At 42.9% G+C, this 23,215-nt stretch overlaps 1 protein-coding gene across 2 annotated transcripts in view; it reads left to right on the top strand.

The window, feature by feature from the left end:
• LOC123765229 (squamous cell carcinoma antigen recognized by T-cells 3) overlaps positions 1 to 18,550 on the top strand; it is a 31,608-nt gene extending 13,058 nt beyond the window's left edge. Inside the window, exons 9-14 of one of the 2 annotated variants that reach the window (XM_045753712.2) lie at positions 183 to 357; positions 3,534 to 3,692; positions 7,084 to 7,246; positions 8,909 to 8,957; positions 11,926 to 12,366; positions 16,359 to 18,550. In XM_045753712.2, coding sequence (XP_045609668.2) covers positions 183 to 357; positions 3,534 to 3,692; positions 7,084 to 7,246; positions 8,909 to 8,957; positions 11,926 to 12,366; positions 16,359 to 17,158 — 1,787 coding nt within the window. In that variant the 3' untranslated portion in view covers positions 17,159 to 18,550. The remainder of the gene's footprint in view (positions 1 to 182; positions 358 to 3,533; positions 3,693 to 7,083; positions 7,247 to 8,908; positions 8,958 to 11,925; positions 12,367 to 16,358) is intronic. The other variant, XM_045753713.2, reaches the window with a different exon arrangement.
• Positions 18,551 to 23,215: the final 4,665 nt, after the last annotated feature.

Below are 23,215 nucleotides of genomic sequence, written 5' to 3' on the forward strand. Positions count from 1 at the left end.
CCAGTTTTGACTTGGTAATGATGCAGCACCTCTTTTATGCTATGTCTAGGTTTAGTGTTTATTGGCTGCTGCCTCCTACACTTCTCTGACTTTTAGTCTAAATTGTTCAATCTATGGAAAGTGGTATGCAAGTGGCAGCTAAGAGATAGATGCTATAGAGTTAGTGTTTTTATTTACTTCAGATTTTGGTGAAGATGGAGACATTGAGAGTAAAATCCCTCGCTTTCTGTCTCGTATAGAAGCAGAATTTGCTCGTGATGCTGAAAGATCAAGAGAAATTTGGAACGACATCATCATGAGAAGAAACAATAACTTTAAGAATGCAAAGCTATGGCTAGAGTTTATCAACATAGAAAGGTAATATATATTTGTTCATTCATCCATTCATCACTCATTCATCATTGCTTTGTTCCTTACTTGTGTGTGCTGAGGAGACATCAGATTAGAGAAAAAAATAGAGGGCAATAATATAGTGAAAGAAGGCTATAGAGATAAGAAAATGAGGCATTTGTTTCCTTTAGAAGAAAGAGTTTGAAAAGATGCATCTTTATTTATTTTATTATTTATATATACAAGAGTTCTTACATTCTTGTAAAGCCACTACCTGTACTAGCATGCATAGCGTTTCAGGCAGGACCTTAATCCTAATTTTCCCTGGAACATGACCCACCAAATTCTTTAACAACCAGGTACCCATTCACTGCTGGGCTGGGTGAACAGAGGCTACAGTTAAGGATTGGCGGCCGGTCAATCCTCCCCAGTCAGGATACGCACCCAGGCCACAGTGCTCGCAAAGTGCCGAGAGATTGGTTTACCAGTGCGCCACGGGGACTCCAGTAATGTTTCTTCCCAGCCTTTTGTATGACAGAGGCTGCGATGCTCATCGTGCTAACTTGAGCTCATGCCCTTGGGGCGGCGGTTATCGTCTGTTGATGATCTTTAGAGTAATGAGGTTATCATTATATGATGATTTGAACAGTTATTGTCTGGGTTTTACATGTATGATTCAAATACTGCATTGATATACTATAATAGATGTATGTGGATATAATGGAGTTTACCTTGACAGGTGTGAAAAAACCAGTGTTGAATGTAATGAAACGCCATTTTCTGGGTAAGTTCCTGGAGGCCCCCGGAGGTTGTTTTGTCCTTTCTTGGTTGTGTCAGGACTGTCATCTTATGCCAAATACTGTTGCCTCATATCGTGCGGCATTGGCAGAGCTGTTTCAGCTTGCGTTCAGGGTGGATGTTACTCCTGTTCCGTTTTGTAAGCTTTCTCGGGCGTTGTTTCATCTCCAGCCTGCTCATGTGCCGCCTGAGCTGTTCTGGTCGTTGGACCGAGTGCTCTTTTTTCTGTCTTCTCCTTGGTTTGTGGTAGCCCCTTCAGTTCAGAAGTGGTTTTTCTAAGGCTCTTTTTTTTCTTGTTGGCATTGGCCTCTAGGGTTCAGGTCAGGGAGCTTCATGCTCAGGGAGCTGACTCCGGCTCATGGGTTTCTGTTCTTTCGGTCCTGGTGGTCATTTAGTTCGTTTGCAACTGTCTCCTTCTTTTCTGGCGAAGAATGAGACTGTTGCTTTCTGGAGAAGTCCTTGGGTTGTTGATGCTTGGTTGGTTCGGCCGGGGGTGTATCATGTTTTGTGTTCGGATGCAGTTCTTCACCGTCACTTGCGCGCCACGGCCTCTCTGGCAGGGGATGCGCTTTGGGTTGACCCAGTTTCCCTTCTTTCCTGTTCCAGGGAGTGGGTCTCCCAGGTCATCCACAGGATTATTCGGTCCAGTCAGCCTGCGGTCTATCCCCATGCTCACGACATTTGTAAGTTCGCAGTTTTGGCTGCTGTTTTTGGTAATATGTCCTGAGCTGACATTCGGGCACGGGGCTTTTGGAGGTCAAACAGGGTCCTGGCCGCACGGTACCTCGTTAATTTTTCTGGCCCTTCTTTGGCGTGTGTAGCCTTGGGTCGCAGGTTGCAGCCAGTTGTCTCGACTTTGAGTTGAGGAATGAGTGGCGGCCATCTCCTGGGTAAGTCCCTCTTTTAGTTTATCTTTGGTTAGGTAGCTCCATGGAGCCGAAGGGGCTCTCCACAGAAAACCAGCAATGAATGTAACGAAATGCCATTTTCTGGATGAGACCCGGAGGCTCCCTGGCATCCCCTCTCTACCTCCGGTTGGCGTTTTTTATATTCAGCCTCTGAACTGGGGTTGGGTAGCCGGCACAGGAGGTCTGGGGGCCCCACCTTCCCTCTCCCGAGGTTATCTTGAGGTTATCTTGAGATGATTTCGGGGCTTTAGTGTCCCCGCGGCCCGGTCCTCGACCAGGCCTCCACCCCCAGGAAGCAGCCCGTGACAGCTGACTAACACCCAGGTACCTATTTACTGCTAGGTAACAGGGGCATTCAGGGTGAAAGAAACTTTGCCCATTTGTTTCTGCCTCGTGCGGGAATCGAACCCGCGCCACAGAATTACTCTTTTTGCTTGCAATTTTTAACCAGCTGTAGTTTGTTCTGGAATTCCTACTTTTCTAGGTGCCTGACATGGCAGATAAAGCCTGCTTCCAACTACATATGAGGTGTCTATAGTCCATTATTCCTCGTACCTCTCTGAGGGGGCCAGGTTCTGGCTCATGGTCCCCGGGAGGCTAGAACTCCTATCGATTGACTGTTGCCAAGGTCTAATATATACACATCAGCCTGGTATAGCTCAGGGGGAGCCTCCGGGTCTTGCCCAGAAAATGGAGTTTCAGTACATTCTACGCTGGTTTTTTGTGCATTTGCGGGTATGACCATTTCTCCATAGCCACTGTCCAAGAGTTAATATGTCTACATGTGTGTGCTATGAATGCAACCATACTAATTGAAATGCTTAAGTGGAAATAATAGCTTATAAAATGTTTACTTGGCATATTGAGCATGTTCCTAATAGGTTAGATGAGTCAATGTAGGTTCAGGCAGTTAAGGCTAAGGCAGTTAAGGCTAAGGAAATGCATACAAATTAGATACATTGTAGATCATGAGAATGGGGGGGTCGCCACATATCTATGCTAAGATAATGTATATTGATTGACTCATTATTATTATTTCTCTAGGCATCAGCCTAGAGAAAAATAGAATAAGCTTGAATAATATTGTGAAAGACAGTTATAAATATTAAAAATAGAACAAAATAGTGAGATAATACAGTATACTGCACGTATATAAATATATGGGATAATTTAATTTTTTGTTTTGTGTTTGCTTGCACATATATATATAACGTGGCATATGTGCAAGTTCATGTTGCGTTGAGACAAGATTGGAGCGTGTGAAGTAGTCAACAGCTCTGCCGTTGACCCTCATATATCGGAACAAATTTAATAATCATTATTTTTTCTTTATATTAGCTTTATTAGTTGTCCAGGCACAAAGAAGTAACACTGCTCTGATCAGGATTTCTGATGATCTGATAATGTTAAGGATTGTCTTTGGTAATTTGATTTTGGGTTCGTATAGAAATTTATACGAAAGTTAATGTAAAAATGAATAAAGTAATGTTGTTTTAGGAGTTATGGTTCAGAGAAGCACTGCCGCAAGCTCTTCCGTCGTGCTCTGGAACGTGTCTGGGACTGGGTGGAAGACATAGGCTCTGCTTACCAGTGCTTTGAGCAGGAAGTTGGAACATTAGAAACAATGGAGGACTTCACCAAAAGATATAAAGATAGGTAAATTTCAAGCCTTGGTTTTTTGTCAAATTTTAGCAAGTAGTGTGGGAAAGTTTACCAAGTACAGTGTGCTTAAACCAAAACATAATGTGGTAAGCTTTCTCTTGAACTGTCTTATTGGGGTGTTCTCTGAGGTATATTTCACTGTTCTTGGTCTGGAACACGGGCAGTAATGCAGGTCAGTATACTACCCTCAGTGCTGCAGGAAACAATTACATTTGTCTCTTTCAGGGCCTTTAACCCCTTGTTCTACCTCTTTAATTTAACTAGGGTTCCTTTGTCCTGCTTTATCATTTTCCCCTTAAAATCTTGTATGTAGTTATCATATCACAGTCCCCTCTGTTTCTTCTCTCCTAAGAGTATGAAGCAGAGTTCTTTCAGCCTGTCCTCATAGCTGAAGCCTCTCAATTCTGGTACTAATCTAGTTGAAATCCTCTAAACTTTCTGAAGTTTCTGCTTATGCTTCACAAGGTGTGGGTTCCATGCTGGAGCTGCATACTCAAGTAATGGTCTCATATAGGCAGTGTGTATGGACTTTAAAAGCCTCCTTATTAAGATTCTTAACATTATTATGTTTTCTAACTTGCCATATGCTGCTGATGTTATCTGGTTCCCAGGAGCTTCTGGTGTTAGTGTTGGTATTATGTCTACTCCCAGGTCTTTTGTCCCTATTGTTTCTTATAATTGCCTTCCCTTTATGGTATAGTTTGTGACGGTAAGGCGTGGGTGTTCGGCTGTTTCAAAAGCTAGGGGCAGGGCCTCGTCACATAATAGAAAAAAAAAGAAAAGCTGGAGCTTTCGTCTGTGGTAAGGTAATGGGAAGACACACAAAACACAAGTAAATTTAACAATGAAATTTTAATTACTCTAGAAAAACAAGACATGAATAAAGTTAATCACATAAAATATGAAAGACAAGTCAACAAACAAAATAATATGAATAATCACTGGCAAATGAAAAGTTACGTTAAGACAAGTGAGTTACAGTGATAGCAAAATAAAGTATTAGTGGTGCTGGAATACCGGCTTCGAGCTGCCACCTCCCTTAGTACACGAAAGCCAAGGCTTAGTCTACCAGCGAGAGATGTCAACTGCTTGGAGCACTGAGATATTCTGACGATATTAGCACACTGCAGCCCAGATGTCAACTTGTGGTGGAGGCGGAGGGTAGGTGCGACGAGACACCAGCCAATCAGCGACAGGCAGGCAAAGGATGAGCAGTTTGCTGGTTACGGCGGTGGTAGATAGCAGGTGTCACTGTGTACTGGGTACGATTTGCTCTCTGGGCAAAACGTTTGGCGATACTTGGGGAACGTATCTTCTATATTATCTTGTATTTTGACGTACTTTGTAGGGAAGAGCAGGCTCAATCTCTCTTGAAAGAGATTATCGTCACAAGTTAAATACAGGTCTCCTAACTCCTTTATGCATTTTCATTACTTTACACTTACTTGGATTGAATTCCAGTGATCATTTGTCTGCCCACTCCTGAAGTTTGTCAAGGTCTTCTTGGGGTACCCAACTGTCAGTTTTTCAGTTCTTATTCTCCTCATTAATTCTCAATCGTCTTCAAACATTAACATGTATGACATCCTCCTCTGCAAGGTCATTTACATAAATTTAAAAAAAGTAATGGTCCTACGACAGAGCCCTATGGTACACCATTTTTCCACTTCTTTCCAGCCTAATATACAGTATTTCCTCTTACTATGACTCTTTGTTTCTTGTCTGTCAAGTACTCCCTTACCATTGATCATTCCTGTTATCCCTGCTTGTCTCTTCATCTTACCAAGAACTGGATCAGAGAAGTGAATTAGTACAGTATCTTAATTGCCCGCAGATCAGCAGGGTCGGCCGAACATGGTATGTGGCTCGGCGATTCAGATGCCAACTTATTACCTTATCTCCACTCGGTAAAGGGAGGTATAAGTTAAACTGGACTTGCAGTCACTCACATTACCTAAACTCACTTCCACATAGGTATGAAAAAGATAGCTCCAAGAACAAGTAAGATACTGTAGCACACTAGCAAACTGCTAGAAGCTAGCACTCCACTTCAACTGGCATCACAGAAGTACACTACCTGAAAGTGCATCCCATGCACTACCTGAAAGCAAGATGCCTCGAGAGAAGGCAACTCATAGAGGAGATGACCCAAATCTTGCAGGGAAGATAATGCTGGTGGGGCAGGGCAAATGCAAGTGAGCTACTAGCTTGGCTACAACAGCTGGAGTAAACTGTCACCTCGGCACACTTATTATGAGTGGGACAGAATACACGTATGAAGTTAAATATTGAAAAAAAAAACAAGTACTGGTCCTGCACAGAACTTTGTTCCAGATATGGTCAACACCACTTGCCTTAAAGTTGAAAAGACGACAGGTTACCCCCTCCTTAAAGCAGTGTGTCCCTAGTTACACACGAGGCTCATGTATGGGCTGGTTGGTTATTGGGACTTGATTGCTATATGGTGAGTGGTGGGAGGAGGTGAGTGTATCTAGGTGTTCATTTTGCCTGGATAATGATTGTTTACATTGTTTCATCAGTTCTGCAAATTTCTCTGGGGTTTATCTTTGATCCTCAGAAATAGGACTGAGTGGAATGAAACACTCTTGTGAGTGGTCCCTTTGTTGCACCAGTTCCTGCTATTTAGGTTCTAATTCCCCAAGCGTGCTTTGGTGGCCATGGCTTTAAGTGGGGGATGTCGGCTAATGTAACCCTGTTGTGGCAGCAATACCACCTGGTGGCATTTAGTGTTGTCTTGCTTATTAATGAATAGTTAGCAAAGTTATAATTGGCTGGCCTTGTGATCCCAGTGATTGCTTGTGGAAGGTATTGTGTGGCTTATTTGTCATATTATTGTAATTTGCTGATCACTTAAATGATGAATTGGGATACTCTTCACTGTTTCTCTTCCCCAACTACATGGCAAGACCATTTTGCAAGTTCCTTGTCACATTGGGGCAGAATGTTGACAACCTGGTTGATGGGGTTCTGTGAGTTCTTCTATTTCCCAAGCCCGGCCCAAGGCCAGGCTTGACAAGGACCTTATATGTGTGTGTTGAGTGTACACGGTACACCCTGGCTCAAATAATATTGATAACCTCTTGGAAAAGAGCTTTCATACAACTCTGTGCCTTTTATTTTCCAAAATTAAATATCATTAGAGTATGAGTCTTTTGTCCATTCATGAAATTGGCATAAATAAATTTACATGACAGTGATGTTGTTTCTTGTCTCCATTCTATAAATTTTAGTATAATGCAAATCTGATAAGTTGGCTTCAGATATTTGTGTCAATGTTGTTGTTGGTAATTCCAGAGAAGGCAAGGAATTCTTAACACAACTTGTGTACCAGCATATTAATAATTATTTTTGTTTCATATTTTAGGATGGCTATTGTAATTCAAAAGAGGGCAGAAGACGCTGCAAAGTTAGAGATGGAGAACCAAGCTGGCGGTGATAAAAGCTATGGAAAGAAACAAAAAGAGAAAACAAATAGAAGGGAGAAGAATAAACCAAACCAATCAAGAGGAATGAGTCACCAGTCACAGGTAAGACATCACTGGTGTTTAATGCAGTACTATCAATAAGGAGTATGTAAGCCAGCTTGTCCTATCAAGTTGTCTGGTTGATACCTAGTTGATACCTGGTTGATGGGGTTCTGGGAGTTCTTCTACTCCCCAAGCCCGGCCCGAGGTCAGGCTTGACTTGTGAGAGTTTGGTCCACTAGGCTGTTGCTTGGAGCGGCCCGCAGGCCCACATACCCACCACAGCCCGGTTGGTCCGGCACTCCTTGGAGGAATAAATCTAGTTTCCTCTTGAAGATGTCCACGGTTGTTCCGGCAATATTTCTTATGCTTGCTGGGAGGGTGTTGAACGACCGCGGACCTCTGATGCTTATACAGTGTTCTCTGATTGTGCCTATGGCACCTCTGCTCTTCACTGGTTCTATTCTGCATTTTCATCCATATCGTTCACTCCAGTACGTTGTTATTTTACTGTGTAGATTTGGTACTTGGCCCTCCAGTATCTCCAGGTGTGTATTATTTGATATCTCTCGTCTTCTTTCTAGTGAGTACATTTGGAGGGCTTTGAGACGATACCAATAATTTAGGTGCTTTATTGCGTCTATGCGTGCCGTATATGTTCTCTGTATTCCCTCTATTTCAGCAATCTCTCCTGCTCTGAAGGGGGAAGTGAGTACTGAGCAGTACTCAAGACGGGACAACACAAGTGACTTGAAGAGTACAACCATTGTGATGGGATCCCTGGATTTGAAAGTTCTCGTAATCCATCCTATCATTTTTCTGGCTGTCGCAATATTTGCTTGGTTATGCTCCTTAAACGTTAAGTCATCAGACATTATTATTCACAAATCCTTTACATGCTGTTTTCCTACTATGGGTACATTTGATTGTCACACCACACCACATACCATTCCTGGACCATTCTCAAGTCGATTTACTTGAGAATGGTCCAGGACGGACTGAAACGTCGTCGTCCCTTCACCTTCTAGTGTGTGGTCTGGTCAACTTACTTTAACTACGTTATTGTGACTCATCGCCTGCCTATCAACTTGTCACACCACAAAAATGATGCGCTAAATTGCCCGAACCTAACCTGAGGACCCACGAATACCAAATGTAACTGTTAAGTACCAAACCTGTAAGTTTAGAATATCCGTGTTAGTTGCTGAAGAGGTGAACTATTAACACCTTGGGACCTGACACTGTACATACAATGGTAGTCCAACACTGCTTATGTGATGAGCGTCTGTCAGTTTTGTTCTCTCAGATTCTTCACTGCCATCATGTACTGTATTTTATTTTATGCTTTTCTGGGCAGGGCCCTTGGTAGCTCCCCAGTGCTACAACCTGGCAGTGACAAAGCCTTTATGTAGAGCACTAATCACTGAAAATAATAAAACACGAGGTAACATAGACTGCATATTTGGATCTCAAACTGGGATCTTCCACTGCTGGAGAGGATCCCGGGCTTGGCATCGAAATAAACAGTCTGCTTTTTCGTGTTTTCAAAATGAGTGGTTATTATTTTTATATACTGTATATATATATATATGGTGACCACATGTGGCATTTACTGTATATTGTGCATGTTCTTACATCATGTTGATGCAGCTAATAAATTGCATTTGCATTAGATGAATACTCCTAATAAAGTTACTTGCTTAAATTGTAATTATTCTATTACAGGAAAGTGCTGTGTTTAAAGTTCCTCATCCAGTCATAAAGGGATCCAAAGGTAATACTGCAAATGTATTATATCAACTAGTTTAACAAAATTGAAATACTGTAATGAATTTTTATTTTTTTTATTTTTCCTTGTATTAAATTTTGATTTCCAACTGGTTTATATATAGTTTTGTTATAGTGAATGTATATAACCTGAAGCTTGTATGATTGAATACATATATAACTTGCTATATACAGTATATAGTGTGACGGTAACGCGTTGGTGTTCGGCTGTTTCAAAAGCTAGGGGTATGGCCTTGTCACATACAGAAACAAAAAAGAGAAAATCTGGAACTTCGTCTGTGGTAAGGTAATGGGAAGACACACAAAACACAAGTAAATTTAACAATGAAATTTTAATTACGTTAGAAAAGCAAAACATGAATAAAATGGACATAAAATTTGTATCATAAAATCAATCAATCAAAATAATAAGAATAATCAAATGACAAAATGAAAAGTTACGTTAAGACAAGTGAGTAATAACAAGTGAACAATATACAATGCAAAATATGGGTGCAGGAATATTGGCTTTAAGCTGCCACCTCTCTTAGTACACGTAAGCCAGAGCTTAGTCTACCAACGAGACGTGTTAACTTGTTGAAAGCACTGGATATTCTGAGGTCTGCAGGTCGTGGTGGCCCCAGACATCAGGTAGTGTGGCGGGTGGAGCGAGCAGGTGCGACTGGGCACTGGCCAATCAGCGATGAGCAGGCGACTGACAGGTAGTTCGCTGGTTTGAGTGGTGGAGGAGGAGCAGGTGTTCCTGGTGCTGAATACGTTTGCTCTCTGGCAAACTTTGGTGTTGTATTTGTTGGATATTTCTTCCATATTAGTTGTATAGGGATGTATAGCGACGAACTTAGGAGGGAAGAGCAGGCTCAATCTCTCTTGAAGGAGATTATTGTCACAATAGTAAGATATATTATACAGTATATGTATTCTTACTATATATATATGTCATCATTAGTCCCAGTGGCTCTTAATACAGTGATTTGACTGGAAATTTTCTGAGTTCCAATAGGGTTAAATAGCAGGGCAAAATAATTAATTTCTTACCATTTCTGTGGTGGGCTCTAGATCACTAACACTAAAAGAATGTGCTCAGATGTCAAACTCGAGACTTTGTCATCCTGCTAGGAGTCAAGATCAGAATCTAGAACCCCCTAAAGACATTAGGGAAGCTCATGGGAATCGGTGATCAACCTATAACGATTTAGAACTCGGTCAAAGGCGTCACAAAACATTATAAGTTCACTTTCTCTTTATCGTTTATCAAGTAACGTAGAGAAAAGTTTCTTTTTTGGTACTGCGGTGAGACGACAGGTCAGCTACTAAAGGGGCCTTGCTTGGAGATAGAGAAAAAATCCACAAGGGCTGTGATGAGGGTTAGAACCTGCGCATGGGATGTTCCCGTTTGCACGTTAAACCGTGCCACGACATGGTAAAAGAATTGCAACCTAGAGTGCTACTGTCCTCACTAGGATCCCGAAGCTTCTCCTAAGCCAGGGGCTTCATCTGGCTTCGGAGAAGCTTCGGGATCCTAGTGAGGGCAGTAGCACTCCTGGTTGCATTTCTTTTATCATGTTGTGGCACGGTTGACTAAGGCGCAGCTGGGAACATCCCATGCATAGGTTCGAATCCTCAACACAGCCCTTGTGGATTTGTTCATTTGATAAATCACTCTATTGTGGTTGCTGTGTGTATTGGAGATAGAGCGTTGAGTAAAATGAAAGTTAAACAAAATTCAAGAAAATGATTGAAAACATCAAAATAAAGTGGCATCTCGATTAACGAGTTTAATTCGTTCTGGCACCGAGCTCGTTATGTGGAAAACTCGTCTTGAGAAACAAATTTCCCCATTTAAAATAAAGGAAATAAATTTAATCCGTTCCACTCCCAAAAAATCCATACTTGTATGATATTTTATAATGTAAATATAATACTGCACATGTAATTATAAATGTTTTGTTGTACTGTTTTCATGTTTACTTTACCTTATGAAGAGTCGTTGCTGGCTTGAGGGAGACGATGGGGAGGTGGGAAGGAGGAGAGGGGTTATGGTGTGGAAGGAGAATCCACCTCCGAGTCAGGCAGGCTCTCTCTTCTTGGGAATTTCACCCCACTGGGACCGGGTTGTGGTTCACTATCACTGGCTCTTCTTTTCTCTACTTTTGCAAAGAACGTATATATTGACAATTGCTTTTGTCATTGTTTTAGGATGTTCCTAAAATGAGACAGCAAATTGTCATTAAACATGTTCACACACCGGGTTGTTACTGCTTTATCAGGGCAGCTTTTCCAAGAATGCGGTCACCTTTTCAAACATTCCCAACATTTTCCTGATCTCACTGGAAGAGGCAGCATCCTCCCTTACCTTTTCATCCCCTTACTAATGGTGCAAATTGTTGATGAGGCCCTGCCATACTCCCTTGTGAGATCAGTCACACAGACACCACACTCATGCTTTGCTATAATTTCTTCTTCAAATCCACAGTAATTGTGTCTTCATCTTGACAACACTATCTTTAGCAAGCAGCTTCTTTGGCGACATCGTGCGTTACAAATTGTAGTCACAAAAAACAAAGAAAAGCACAAATAAATGCAGAGGGATGCTTGTCGTGCACGATACAACAACAACAACACTGGCATCGGAGGCGTCCTAGAATTTGCGAGAACCCACGAGACGCTAGGCAGCACCATGTGGTTTTGCTCGTTAATAGAGGTGAAGCTCGTCAATAGACAAATTTGCTGCGAGTGGCTCGCTCATTACTCGAAATGCTCGTAAATAGAGCCGCTCGTTAATCGAGGTGCCGTTGTATTGGCAAAAACAAAATATAGTAGATGGATCATTTAAGTTTGCAACCAGATGAAAACGGTTATTTTGTTGTACAGTACATAAATTATACAAAAATTGGTTAGTATTAGAGATGATAATTTCATGTACCATTTATTTCATAATTTTATTTCTATTTTAGCCTTCAAACAAGATTTAACAAATGCAAGCTCAGCATTCACCAGTACTCCAGATTCAAAGAGTTTTGTTGCACCACCGTCAGGCTTCAAGGGTGATGTTGCACCACCTCCAGGCTTCAAGGGTGACGTTGCACCACCTCCAGGCTTCAAGGGTGACGTTGCACCACCACCAGGCTTCAAGGGTGATGTTGCACCACCTCCAGGCTTCGAGGGTAATATTGCACCACCTCCAGGCTTCAAAGATGATGTTGCACCACCGCCAGGCTTCAAGGGTAATATTGCACCACCTCCAGGCTTCAAGGGTGATGTTGCACCACCTCCAGGCTTCAAGGGTGATGTTGCGCCACCGCCAGGCTTTAAGTCTCAAGTATCTGCTCTATCTAAAGGGTCCAAGAGAGAAGCAGAGAAATCAGATGATGAGTCACACACAAAGAAAATAAAAAGTAAGATATTTTTTCTTTATCAGTAAACTATATCTTCTTAACCGATTTGGTGGAAAAGGTGACTGGATGCCCTAAGGAAATGAGACTTAGTATGCCAAGAGTGACTTCAATGTAATATTTGCCTAGGTCCTCTGACTTTTGAAACAATTATTTGGATCCAGCAGATCCACTAGATAAATTTAACTTGAGCATACAGTATTTGAGTCAATTTAAAAGTTCAGAAAGAGCATTTTTCTGGGTAGGGTATTTCACCAGGTGGGTAGCATGGGAACCAACTGAAGGGAACTACCAGAAAATGGCATTTCATTACATTTAGTGCTAGATTTTTATATAAATTTTCCGACTGCTCTTATGCTAAATGAAAACTTTCTAACATCCGACTCATCCGAGTTTCCACCTTCCACCCATGTCCCCTTGTTCAGATGGTATTCACTGAACATTTTGCCTATTTCCTCTTTGTCAATTCTCCTAAGTATTTTATGTCTCCTATCATATCTCCCCGCTCCCTCCATTTTTATTACATCATCAGGTTCAGTTCCTTCAGTTGCTCTTCATGCCCCATCCCTCACAGTCTGGAACAAGCCTCGTCACAAACTTCTAAACCTTTTCCAGTCTCCTTATGTATTTCTTCAAGTGGCCCCTCCATGATGAGGTGGCATACTCTGACTTGTCTTGTGTAGGCAGTGTAAAGTGCTCTAAATGCTTCCTTACCTAGGTTTCGGAATGATGGTCAAAATTTTGCTGGTGTTAAGTACACTGTTGCCGTTATCCTATTTATATGTGCTTCAGGAGTTAGATATGGTGTTACGTCCACTCCAGGTCTCTTTCTCGAATCATCACAGGTAAGTAGTTTCCTCTCATTGTGTACTGTCCCTTTGGTCTCCTACTGCCTACACCCATTTCCATAACTTTACACTTGCTCCTGTTGAACTCCAATAGCCACTTCTCTGATCATCTCTGCAACATGTTCAAGTCCTCTTGGAGGATCCTACAATCTTCATTTGTCACAACTCGTTTCATTAATTTCACGTCATCCGCAAACATCAACATAATAGGACTCGACTCCTGTAGACATGTTGTTTACGTATATTAGAAATATAACTGGTCCAGGCACTGATCCTTGAGGTACTCTACTTGTTACTGTTCGCCAGTCCAACTTCTCACCCCTTACCGCTACTCTCTGGCTCCTTCCTGTTAGGTAATTCCTTACCTGTGCTAGGGCTTTTTCGCTTGCTTCCACCTGCCTCTCAAGTTTGAATAGCAGTCTCCTGTGTTGTACTGTATCAAAGGCTTTATGGCAGTCCAGAAATATGCAGTCTGCCCATCCTTCTCTGTCCTGCCTTATTCTTGTTACTTTATCATAGAATTCCAGAAGGTTTGTTTGGCACGATTTCCCTTCCTTGAACCATGTTGGTGTTTAAGTATTTAATTCTCTCTTTAAGTGTGTAACCAGTCTTAACCTGATTATTCTTTTAAGTACTTTGCAGGGGATGCTTGTCAGTGATAAGGGTCTGTAGTTAAGTGCCTCTTCTCTATCTTCTTTCTTGAAAATTGGTTCACATTTGCATTCTTCCAGCAACTGGGCAACTCTCTTGTTGTAAATGACTCGTTAAAGATCATTGCTAGGGGCATGCTGAGGTTCTGCGCTGCCTCTCTTAATATCCTCGGTGATACGTTGTTTGGTCCAACTGCTTTAATTTCATCCAGTGTTGTCAGCTGTTTCATTACCCCCTCTGCTGTCACCTCTATATCTGATAGTCTCTCATCTAGTGTCATCTTCTCTTCTAACAATAGCTGCTGCTCAGGCTTGGTTGTTAACACTCCGTGGAAATGGGCGTTCAGTACCTTGCAGATTTCCCTTGACGCTCTCTGTATATGCCCCTCCCATTTTCCTTAGTCTTGTCACTTGGTTGTTCACCAACATTTTCTTTCTTATATGGCTATATAGTAATTTAGGTTGCTCTTTTGCTTTGATCACAATATCATTCTCATAATTTCTTTCCAATACTCTCCTTGAATTAATACTGTATATTTGTTTCCAGCTCTGTTGCATCTAGTCCTGTTGTCCTCTGTCCTTTGTCTTCTGTATTTTCTCCACTCCCTCCCGCTTCTTATTTTTGCTTCCTGACATTGTCTATTAAATCATGGGTTATTATATTCCCTCCTGGGTTTTTTTTCCTTACTGTTGGCATGAAACACTCTTCGGCTTCCTTGCATTTCCATTTGACAAAGTCTATCATATCTTGTACTGCTTTTCCCCTTAAGATCTTCCTCCCATTACACTTCTCTCAGATATTCCCATATCATTCTGTAATCTTCTTTCCTGCAGTCAAATCTCCTTTCCCAGACCTCTAGTCCCATGGTCACAATTTTAAGTTTGATCATGTAGTCCTTGTCCTAGTCAAAGACTAGGACACAATGGTCACTGGCTCCTAGTGATATTTCATGTTCCAAATTCTTGATGTCTTCCTGCATTCTGGGTGAAAATAAGGTCTAATAGGCTCGATGTATCTCCTCCTTTGCCCTCGTGTATTCCTTCACATGTTGTTAGGAAATTCCTGTCTATAACTTTCACTAATTTTGCTACCCAAATTTCTTCCCCCATCATGGGGATTCCTCGATTCCCAATCGATCTAGCCGTGATTTATGTACCCCGTGACCAGCAGTTTCACTCTTTCTGTGAGCTGTTGTTGCTGCCTTCTGAAGTTAATCTATACATGCCTTGTTTTTGTCATCATATTCCTGTCTTTACCTTTGTTACACACTTGTTATATGTGGTGGTGGTGGGGAAGGGGGTCTGGGTAAGAATCGAGCCAAGGAAGTTCCACCTAATGGGGTTAGGAGAGGCCTAGCCTCCAGGGAAACAATTCCCAGCAAATAAACGAACAATAATGGTCTGTCGTCTACTGCAGATCACCTAACTCAATGTAAGAGGGGTGATGAAAACTCCAGCTGAAATTTTACCTTGATTTATTAACCCTAACCCCCCCCCCCCTCACCAGCCAATTACAACAAATACTTTACCACCTCGATCTTACATCACCTCTCTGACGCCACACAGGCAGGAGACGAGATTTACTTACAGCACACTAACGGTAAAGTCTACTTTTCCTTAAAGGACAACTAAAGGACAACACACTTAACTAAAATGAACATACAATAGCAGACACGTGTTCACTAGTCGGTAACTTGAACTAATTGCTGGGAACTCAAGGGATTTGACCAGGGAACACAGACAAAATTACACTTAGAACCTTATAGTGGTGCGGGGTTCACTGTAAATTAACTTTACACTTAAGTAGTAGGGTAGGAGGGGAGAGGAGGAAGGATGAAGGGATGGCCAGCCAATGTCCAACCCAGCTCAAGGTTGCTGCACACGGAGCTCTACTCTGCATGCGGCTTGTTGCCGGCTTGATCAGCTGATCATACAGTAACATTTACTTATCCTCTAATACAATGTTAAATTGCCACCATGCAGTTTTAAGTATAAATATAACATCCTAGTTTTACAATACACTAACAAATTAGTATCACAGAGCAACTACCAAAACTAGGAGCATCAAAATGCTTTTGAGTCTGGCAAGGAAGTGATTGCCCGCCATTTGCAAATTGAGGATCCAGTCCTCTGTATAAATTTGCCAGACCAGAACACTCCTTCTTTAACCCAAACTTATCTAAAAACTCTATAATTTAAATAACACTAATCCCATATATATAATCCAACACATTCAGGCCTATCACTAAAATACCTGCATGAGTGAAAGGTTCCTATGTCATATGTAAACAAATGCAATACGATCCTGAATCCATTTACCAGAGTGCTATACTCGGCCCAGGGTCGTAACAGACTTCTTCTGTTTAGTGGGGGATTGTAAATTATCACGATCACAATCCTCTTTCCCGTCTCTTGTATGTGTGTGTATATATGCATATATGTAATATAAAATATTATACAATTTATATAGTTTAACTTTTCTGCCTTTTTATTTCAGTTGAGCAACAGTATGGGGTTCTCACAGAGATAGATCCAAAAGATGAATTGTGTACAGTCTTCCTTAGCAATTTGGGTTTCACTACTGGGAAGGAGGATGTAATTCCTGTGTTTAGTAGATGTGGTGAGATAGCAGATTTTAGGCTGGTTAAAGACTTCAAATGCCGAAGCAAAGGCTTTGGATACCTTGTTTTCGAAACTCGTGAAGCTGCTGTGAAAAGCTTAGAGCTGGATCGAACTCTCATTAATGAACGACCTGTTTTTGTTTCACCTTATGACCCTGATAATCAGACTCAAAAATTCAAGTATTCATCAAGTCAGGAAAGAGACAAATTATTTGTAAAAGGATTGCCATTTTCAATGACGGAAAAGGAAATAAGAGAGGCCTTTGAACCCCATGGTGAGATTAAGGCTCTGCGGCTGGTCACATACAGAAATGGTCACTCAAAGGGCACTTGTTACATAGACTACAATGATGTTGCTACAGCAGAAAAAGTTCAAAAAGCTATGGATGGCATAGAGCTGGAAGGAAAGACTATTTCTGTGGTCATCAGTGATCCATCAGCCAAAAAGAATTCAAATAACCAAGAAATGTCAGTTCCAGAAGGAGGACTTTTAGGAGGTGGCAACAAAGGTAAAAAAGCAGCTGGCACTCGGGGTCGAAGCATGTTCAGCTTGATGCCGAGAGCTCTGTTACGGGCCCCTGTGACTTCCGCAGATTCTCCAGAAACCTCCACTACAGAAACTCCAACAAAGAAAATGAGTAATGAAGACTTCCGAAATATGCTTTTGAAAAAGTGAACTAATAGTTCATTTGTATTTAATTTGATTATTAATGTTTATAAAGTTTGGGTACAGAAGCTCGGCGATAATGTGTTTCAAATATACAGTACTGTATACTGATGTGTGTTAAAATATTTTGTTACCTGTACTTGGACTTTGTATAAGGATGTACTATATTTACTATAATTGACAGTTGAGGCTGACACTGTAAATAGTTAAGAATTACAATGTTGAACTTCAACTGACTGACACACACATACAGGGGGGGGAGCTTGTGGCTGAGTGGACAGCTCTTGGGACTCGTAATCCTAGGGTCCGGGTTCAAACCCTTGCGATGGCAGAAAACAAATGGGCAGAGTTTCTTTCACACTAATGCCCCCGTTACCTAGCAGTAAATAGGTACCTGGGAGTTAGATAACTGTTACAGGCTGCTTCCAGGCTGTGTGTGTGTGTGTAATTACCTAAGCGTAGTTACAGGATGAGAGCTACGCTCGTGGTGTCTCGTCTTCTCAGCACTCTTTGTCATATAACGCTTTGAAACTACTGACGGTGGTGGAGGCCAAAACCGTCAGTAGTTTCAAAGCTTTATATGACAGTGTGCTGGGAAGACAGGACACCACGAGAGCGTAGCTCTCATCCTGCAACTACACTTAGGTAATTAGACACACACACACATATACACGCACGAGAGCGATCGCACATGCTTGCTTGTTCGTATTTATAACCCCCCTCCAAATCATTATTTTTCTAAGCTTAGCTTTATGACAAACTTTTACTACTGGTTAACACACTCAGACAAGCACTGTATCACAACCTTAAGGGCATGCATGCCATATTATACATAACATTCATTTAATTGACTTGTACAGCAATATGTTAATAAATCTTATAATATATAAGTACAGTACAGTACTTATTTTTTATGTAGAAAATGATTGGTCCTTGCATGAGTTAAATTTGTCACAAGTACTTAACAAAACTAAACATGTTATGGGCCAATGTGGGGTGTCTGGGAATGAATACATACCTATACAGAATTTGTTTTCAGTTATTACTGTAAATTAAAAGCAATATAATTACTATATACTGTACATTATATAAATATACTTTTTAGGTCAAGTGTTGTTAAAGATACTGTTTAAATGCAGTCAAATTGGCTGCATCTTTTTATGTAAAACATTTGCTGCTTTTATTTATAAACTTCTTTTCTAGGGGGGAGCCCTTTCAGCTCCCAGGCGCTATTCGGCTGATATGGATGTTTAAGCTCGTATTAGCTTTGGGCATCAGTCAATGTACATGGAGGTTTAGGCCTACTGGGGACCTCGAGCCAGAAACCACGCTTGGATGGTGTCCCTGGACCTTCGGGACTCGTATTTGCACGTCCCGATTCATGCAGAGTCCAGGGACTGGCTCGGTTTTGTTTTGGGGCATCATGGGTACTACTTTCGTTACCTTCCATTTGGCTTGGGGTTTTGTGACCAGTGCTCACCAGTCCGGCCAGGTACGGTGGGGTCTAACCTTCCGTCGGGCACACAGCACAGTGAGGGAGTTCGCGACAGTGTGGTTGTTGCTCTCTAGGGTTCAGGTCGCTCGCGGATCGATGATCCGGCTCCATTCGAACTGCTCCCCGGTGGTTCATTGTCTGAACTGAGGGGGTTCTTTGCGGTCCTTGGCTCTTTGGGGCTTGTCGCTTTGGGTGGTTCATCTGCTGAGTTCTCGGGGTTTGGCTCGCCTGGCTGTTCATATTTGGGGGTGTTATTCCCTGGCGGACGACCTGTCTCGGTTCATTTCCCTGTCCACGGAATGGACAGTCAATGCAAACTCGTACAGTTGGCTCTGCCAGACGTTCAGGCTCCTGGAGGTGGAACTCTTTGCATCAATGTGGTCGAGGCATCTCCCATTGTATGTGGCGCCCTTCCCCAATCGGGAGGCCTTCAGAGTCGATGACTTCAGGCAGGACTGGTCGAGGTGGGGATTACCTGTACCTCTTTCCTCCGATTCCGCTGTTGCTCCAGTTCCTAGCTCGCTTGGAGACTTACCAGGGGAGAGTAGTCCTCCTGGCTCCTTGGTGGCTGGCCCAGCCATGGTTTCAGGCGCTGCTTGCCCAGTGTCCGAACCCAGAGAGTTTCTCGCGGCTCCGCCACTTTCAGCAGATCGGTCTTGTCCATTACGAGGCTGGTTCGATTATTTCCTTAAGTCTTCACATCTGGTCTTTCTGACTCAAGTCTATCACCATTTGTATGGTGATCAGGTGGCTTCTTTGATAATGCCCCACCTATGGGCTTTGTCCTCGGCGACAGTATGAAATTTCTTGGCGGTCCTTTCAGTTCTTTCTGGCCCTTCGTCGTGTTGCTTCGATTTCCGTTAGGGTTGTGTTATCCATTCTTTTGTGGTCGTTTCAGGACCGTCATCTTATGCCGAACACTGTCGCCTCGTATCGTGAGGCGTTGGCGGAGCCGCTGCAGCTGGTTTTTAGTGTGGATGTTACTTTGATGCTGTTCCGTAAGCTGTCTCGGGTGTTGTTTCGCCTCCGGCCAGCTCTTGCACCGCTTGAGCCGTCCTAGTCTTTGGAATGGGTGCTCTCCTTTCTCTCTCTCCCTCGGTTTGTGGTGGCCCCTTCGGTTCAGGATTGTTTGTCTTAAGGCTCTCTTTCTGTTGCCATTGGCCTCTGGGGGATCAGATTGGGGAGCTTCATGTTCTCTGGTGCAGGGGTTTCTGCTCTTTTGGGTTAGGGGATCGTTTTGTTCGGTTGCAGCTGTCTCCTTTTCTGGCGAAGAATGAGACTGCTGCTTTCCGGAGGGGCCCATGAGTGGTTGATTTTTAGTTGGTGAGACTAGGGGTGCATCACGTGTTATGTTCGGTTGCGGCTTTATGCTGTTATTTGCATGCCACAACCTCGGTGACCTGGGACGAGCTTTGGGTTATCCAGGTTTCCCTCCTTTCCTTTTCCAGGGTTTGAGTCTCCCAGGTTGTCCTCAGGATTATTCGGTCCAGCCAGCCTGCGGTTTATCCCCACGCCGACGACGTTTGTAAGTTTGCTGCGCTTGGTGCTGGTTTTGGTAACATGTCTTGGGCTAGCATTTGGGCGCGGGGACAACCACAACCTTTTGGAGGTTGAGCAGGGTCCTGGTTGCTCACTACCTGGTTAATGTCCCTGGGCCTGGTCTAGCCTGTGTTGCATTGGGTAGGTGGTTGCAGCCAGTTGTCTCGACTTCGCGTTGAGATGTGAGGAACGACCGCCACCCTGGTACAGTAAGTCCCGTTTTTGTTTCTCTTTGGGTAAGTAGCTCCGGGGAGCCGAAGGGGCTTTCCCCAGAAAACCAACATTAAATGTAATGAAACGCCATTTTCTGGATGAAACCCGGAGGCTCCCTGGCATCCCTCCTCCCTCCCTCCAGTCGGCGGTTTCTTTTCGCGTGTTTTGGCATCCAGCCTAAGAACTAACAGGCTCGGGTAGCCGGCGGGGGTCTGGGGCTCCCTCTTTCCCCTCCCAGGGAGGGAGAGGGGGTTGTGCAGACGGCGGCGCGTTGGTAATGAGATGTCATGTTCGTTTGATCGCTTTTCTTCATGGCGAGTTCTATCCATTCGTTTGGAGTTTTGTAGCATTTCTTCACCAGAATGGGGGGGGGGGGGCATGTTTTGGGGCACCTATCTCTGGGTGCCTAACCCGGTCGATGGCAGACATAAAGTACTTCTAAACCAATTATACTAGTACTGTATAAGGTGTATCTATAGGTCATTGCTCCTCACGCCTCTCTAAGGGGGCCAGGTTCTAGCTCGTGGTCCCCGGTAGGCCTAGAACTCCATGTACATTGATCCCCAAAGCTAATACATCCGTGTCAGCCGAATAGCTCCGAGGAGCCTCTGGGTCTCGCCCAGAAAATGGCGTTTCATTACATTCAACGTTGTTTTTTTTTTGGGGGGGGGGGGAGCCCTTTGATGGCTTTCCACTACTGGTCACATCAGTTATCAGAATACCATTTTGCCTACCAGGAACCAGAGCTAGAACCAGTCTCCTTCACAGAGGTGCAAGGAGCTGGGGATTGTTATGTCTGGCTATATCAGGAAAGCATCAAAACAGCCTAATAACTACAAACAATTCATTCAGAACAATTGGGTCTCTCAAAACTCCCCCTATTGCAAATGGACACTGCCAAGCAGCCCAATGGTCTCGGCTAGCAGCCGCCTACCAGGCAGTCCTGTCGCTGATGTTGATCTGTGTAGAAGTGCTTCCTGGGTCACTTCTTTGTAGCGAGTTCCACTTCTCGACCTAGTGTCAGCCATCCTCTGGATTTTGTCCTGCGGGGGCAATTTTATTGTTCTGTACTTTAAGTATTTGCTTGACAGGCGTGTGTTTTACTACTGGCATTCTTATGTGGATGTGGCATATTATTTGTTTTGAGCTGCTTGTACTTAGTGTGACCTTTTCCTAGGCACTTGTTTAGCTTTGTTAGTGTAGGGGCAGTTACTTCTCTGGTGTGTTTGGGAGTTCACCTGAGAGGCCTATTTGAAGGGTGCTCGTTGATCTTACCACAAGCTGACATTGTCAGCTGCCGCTGCTGTTGCTTGCATTTGCGATTGATAGAGCTTTGGCGCCATTTTGCAAGTTTTCTCAGGTGTTCTTTCACCTCCAGCCGGCTTGTGCTCCTAATCCATCTTGACCTCTCATCAAGGTGTTGTTTTTCTTTTCTTCCCTCAGTTCAGAGTTGTCCCTTCAGGCTGAGATGCTTTTCTTATGGTAGTATTTTTGTTGGCTCTTGCCTGCAGGGTTGGGGAGCTCCATGCTCCTCAACCCTGCAACCCATAAAACACCTCTGAAGGTCTTTTATTTTTTATTTTGGCCACGTGGGCAGTTTCTTTGATTGCAACCTTCTTGTCAGGTGAAGAATGAGTCATTGGACTTCCAGAGGCGTTCTTTGGTGATTAATGTTTAGTTGATCTGACCAGAGCATGTCATTTATCCAGTGGTGGCGCTTTGCCGTTGCCTGCATGCCACCTGTCCAACCTTGGTGGACACTTTGATGTTGATCCTGGTTCCCTTTTCCAGAGCTCATATTTCTCAGGTTATTCAGTGTCGTAAAATTGGTATAACCTTGGACACACTATGTTCTAAGTTTACAGTTTTGCAGTATTGGCTGCTGTTTTTTCCAGTATGTTGTAAGCTGGTATTTGGCCTTGGGGGTTTTGAAGGTCTAACAGGGTCTTGGCAACCTGGAATCTGATCAATGTTCTTAGTCCCATTCAGTGTTGTATTGCTCTGGGTCAGATTTTGCGGCCGAACATCAGTTGTTCATCTTGGTACCTGTCGTCTCTCTTCGTCCCTGGTATAAGTCTTATGTTTTCATTCTCAGTCATTACTATAATTAATTTCAGGGAGCCACCAAGGGGCCTCTTTCACCCCCCCCCACCCCTTCCCAGAAAATCAGTGTTGAATGCAATTAACGCCTCTTTCTGTTAGAGCCCTGGTGGCTTTCCAACTCCCTCCATATCAGGTTTGTCAGTTCGTGGTGTTTTGGCTCAGGTCTGACCGATAGCCGACTGCTAGCCATGAGCTCCGGATTACCTTGCAGCAGCCATTTGCACTAAGGGGTTTCAAGTGACCCATCTGTTTTGAATGAGTCGTTTGGGAAGATATTTGATGCTTGATTTTTTATGAACCGTGCAGTTGCCTGCATTGCTTTGCCGACTTAATGGATACTTTCCTGGTGTGGGTGATCGTAGCAATCCCCAGCTACAGTACTTGCGCCTCTTTTTAAGGGGGGGGGGGCCAGGATCTGGCTTTGGTGCCTGGTTGGTCAAACACGACTACTATGACTGATATGACCCAGTAGTGGGAGGCTATCTCAGCAAAATAGCTTCAGAGGTTCTACCAGAAAGAGGAATTTAATTATATATATATATATATATATATATATATATATATATATATATATATATATATATATATATATATATAATATATATATATATATATATATATATATATATATATATATATATATATATATATATTATAATATTATATATATATAATATATATATATAATATATATATATAATATATATATAATATAT

This window comes from Procambarus clarkii, chromosome 33 (genome assembly GCF_040958095.1).
Source record: "Procambarus clarkii isolate CNS0578487 chromosome 33, FALCON_Pclarkii_2.0, whole genome shotgun sequence".
Taxonomy (NCBI): Eukaryota; Metazoa; Arthropoda; class Malacostraca; order Decapoda; family Cambaridae; genus Procambarus; species Procambarus clarkii.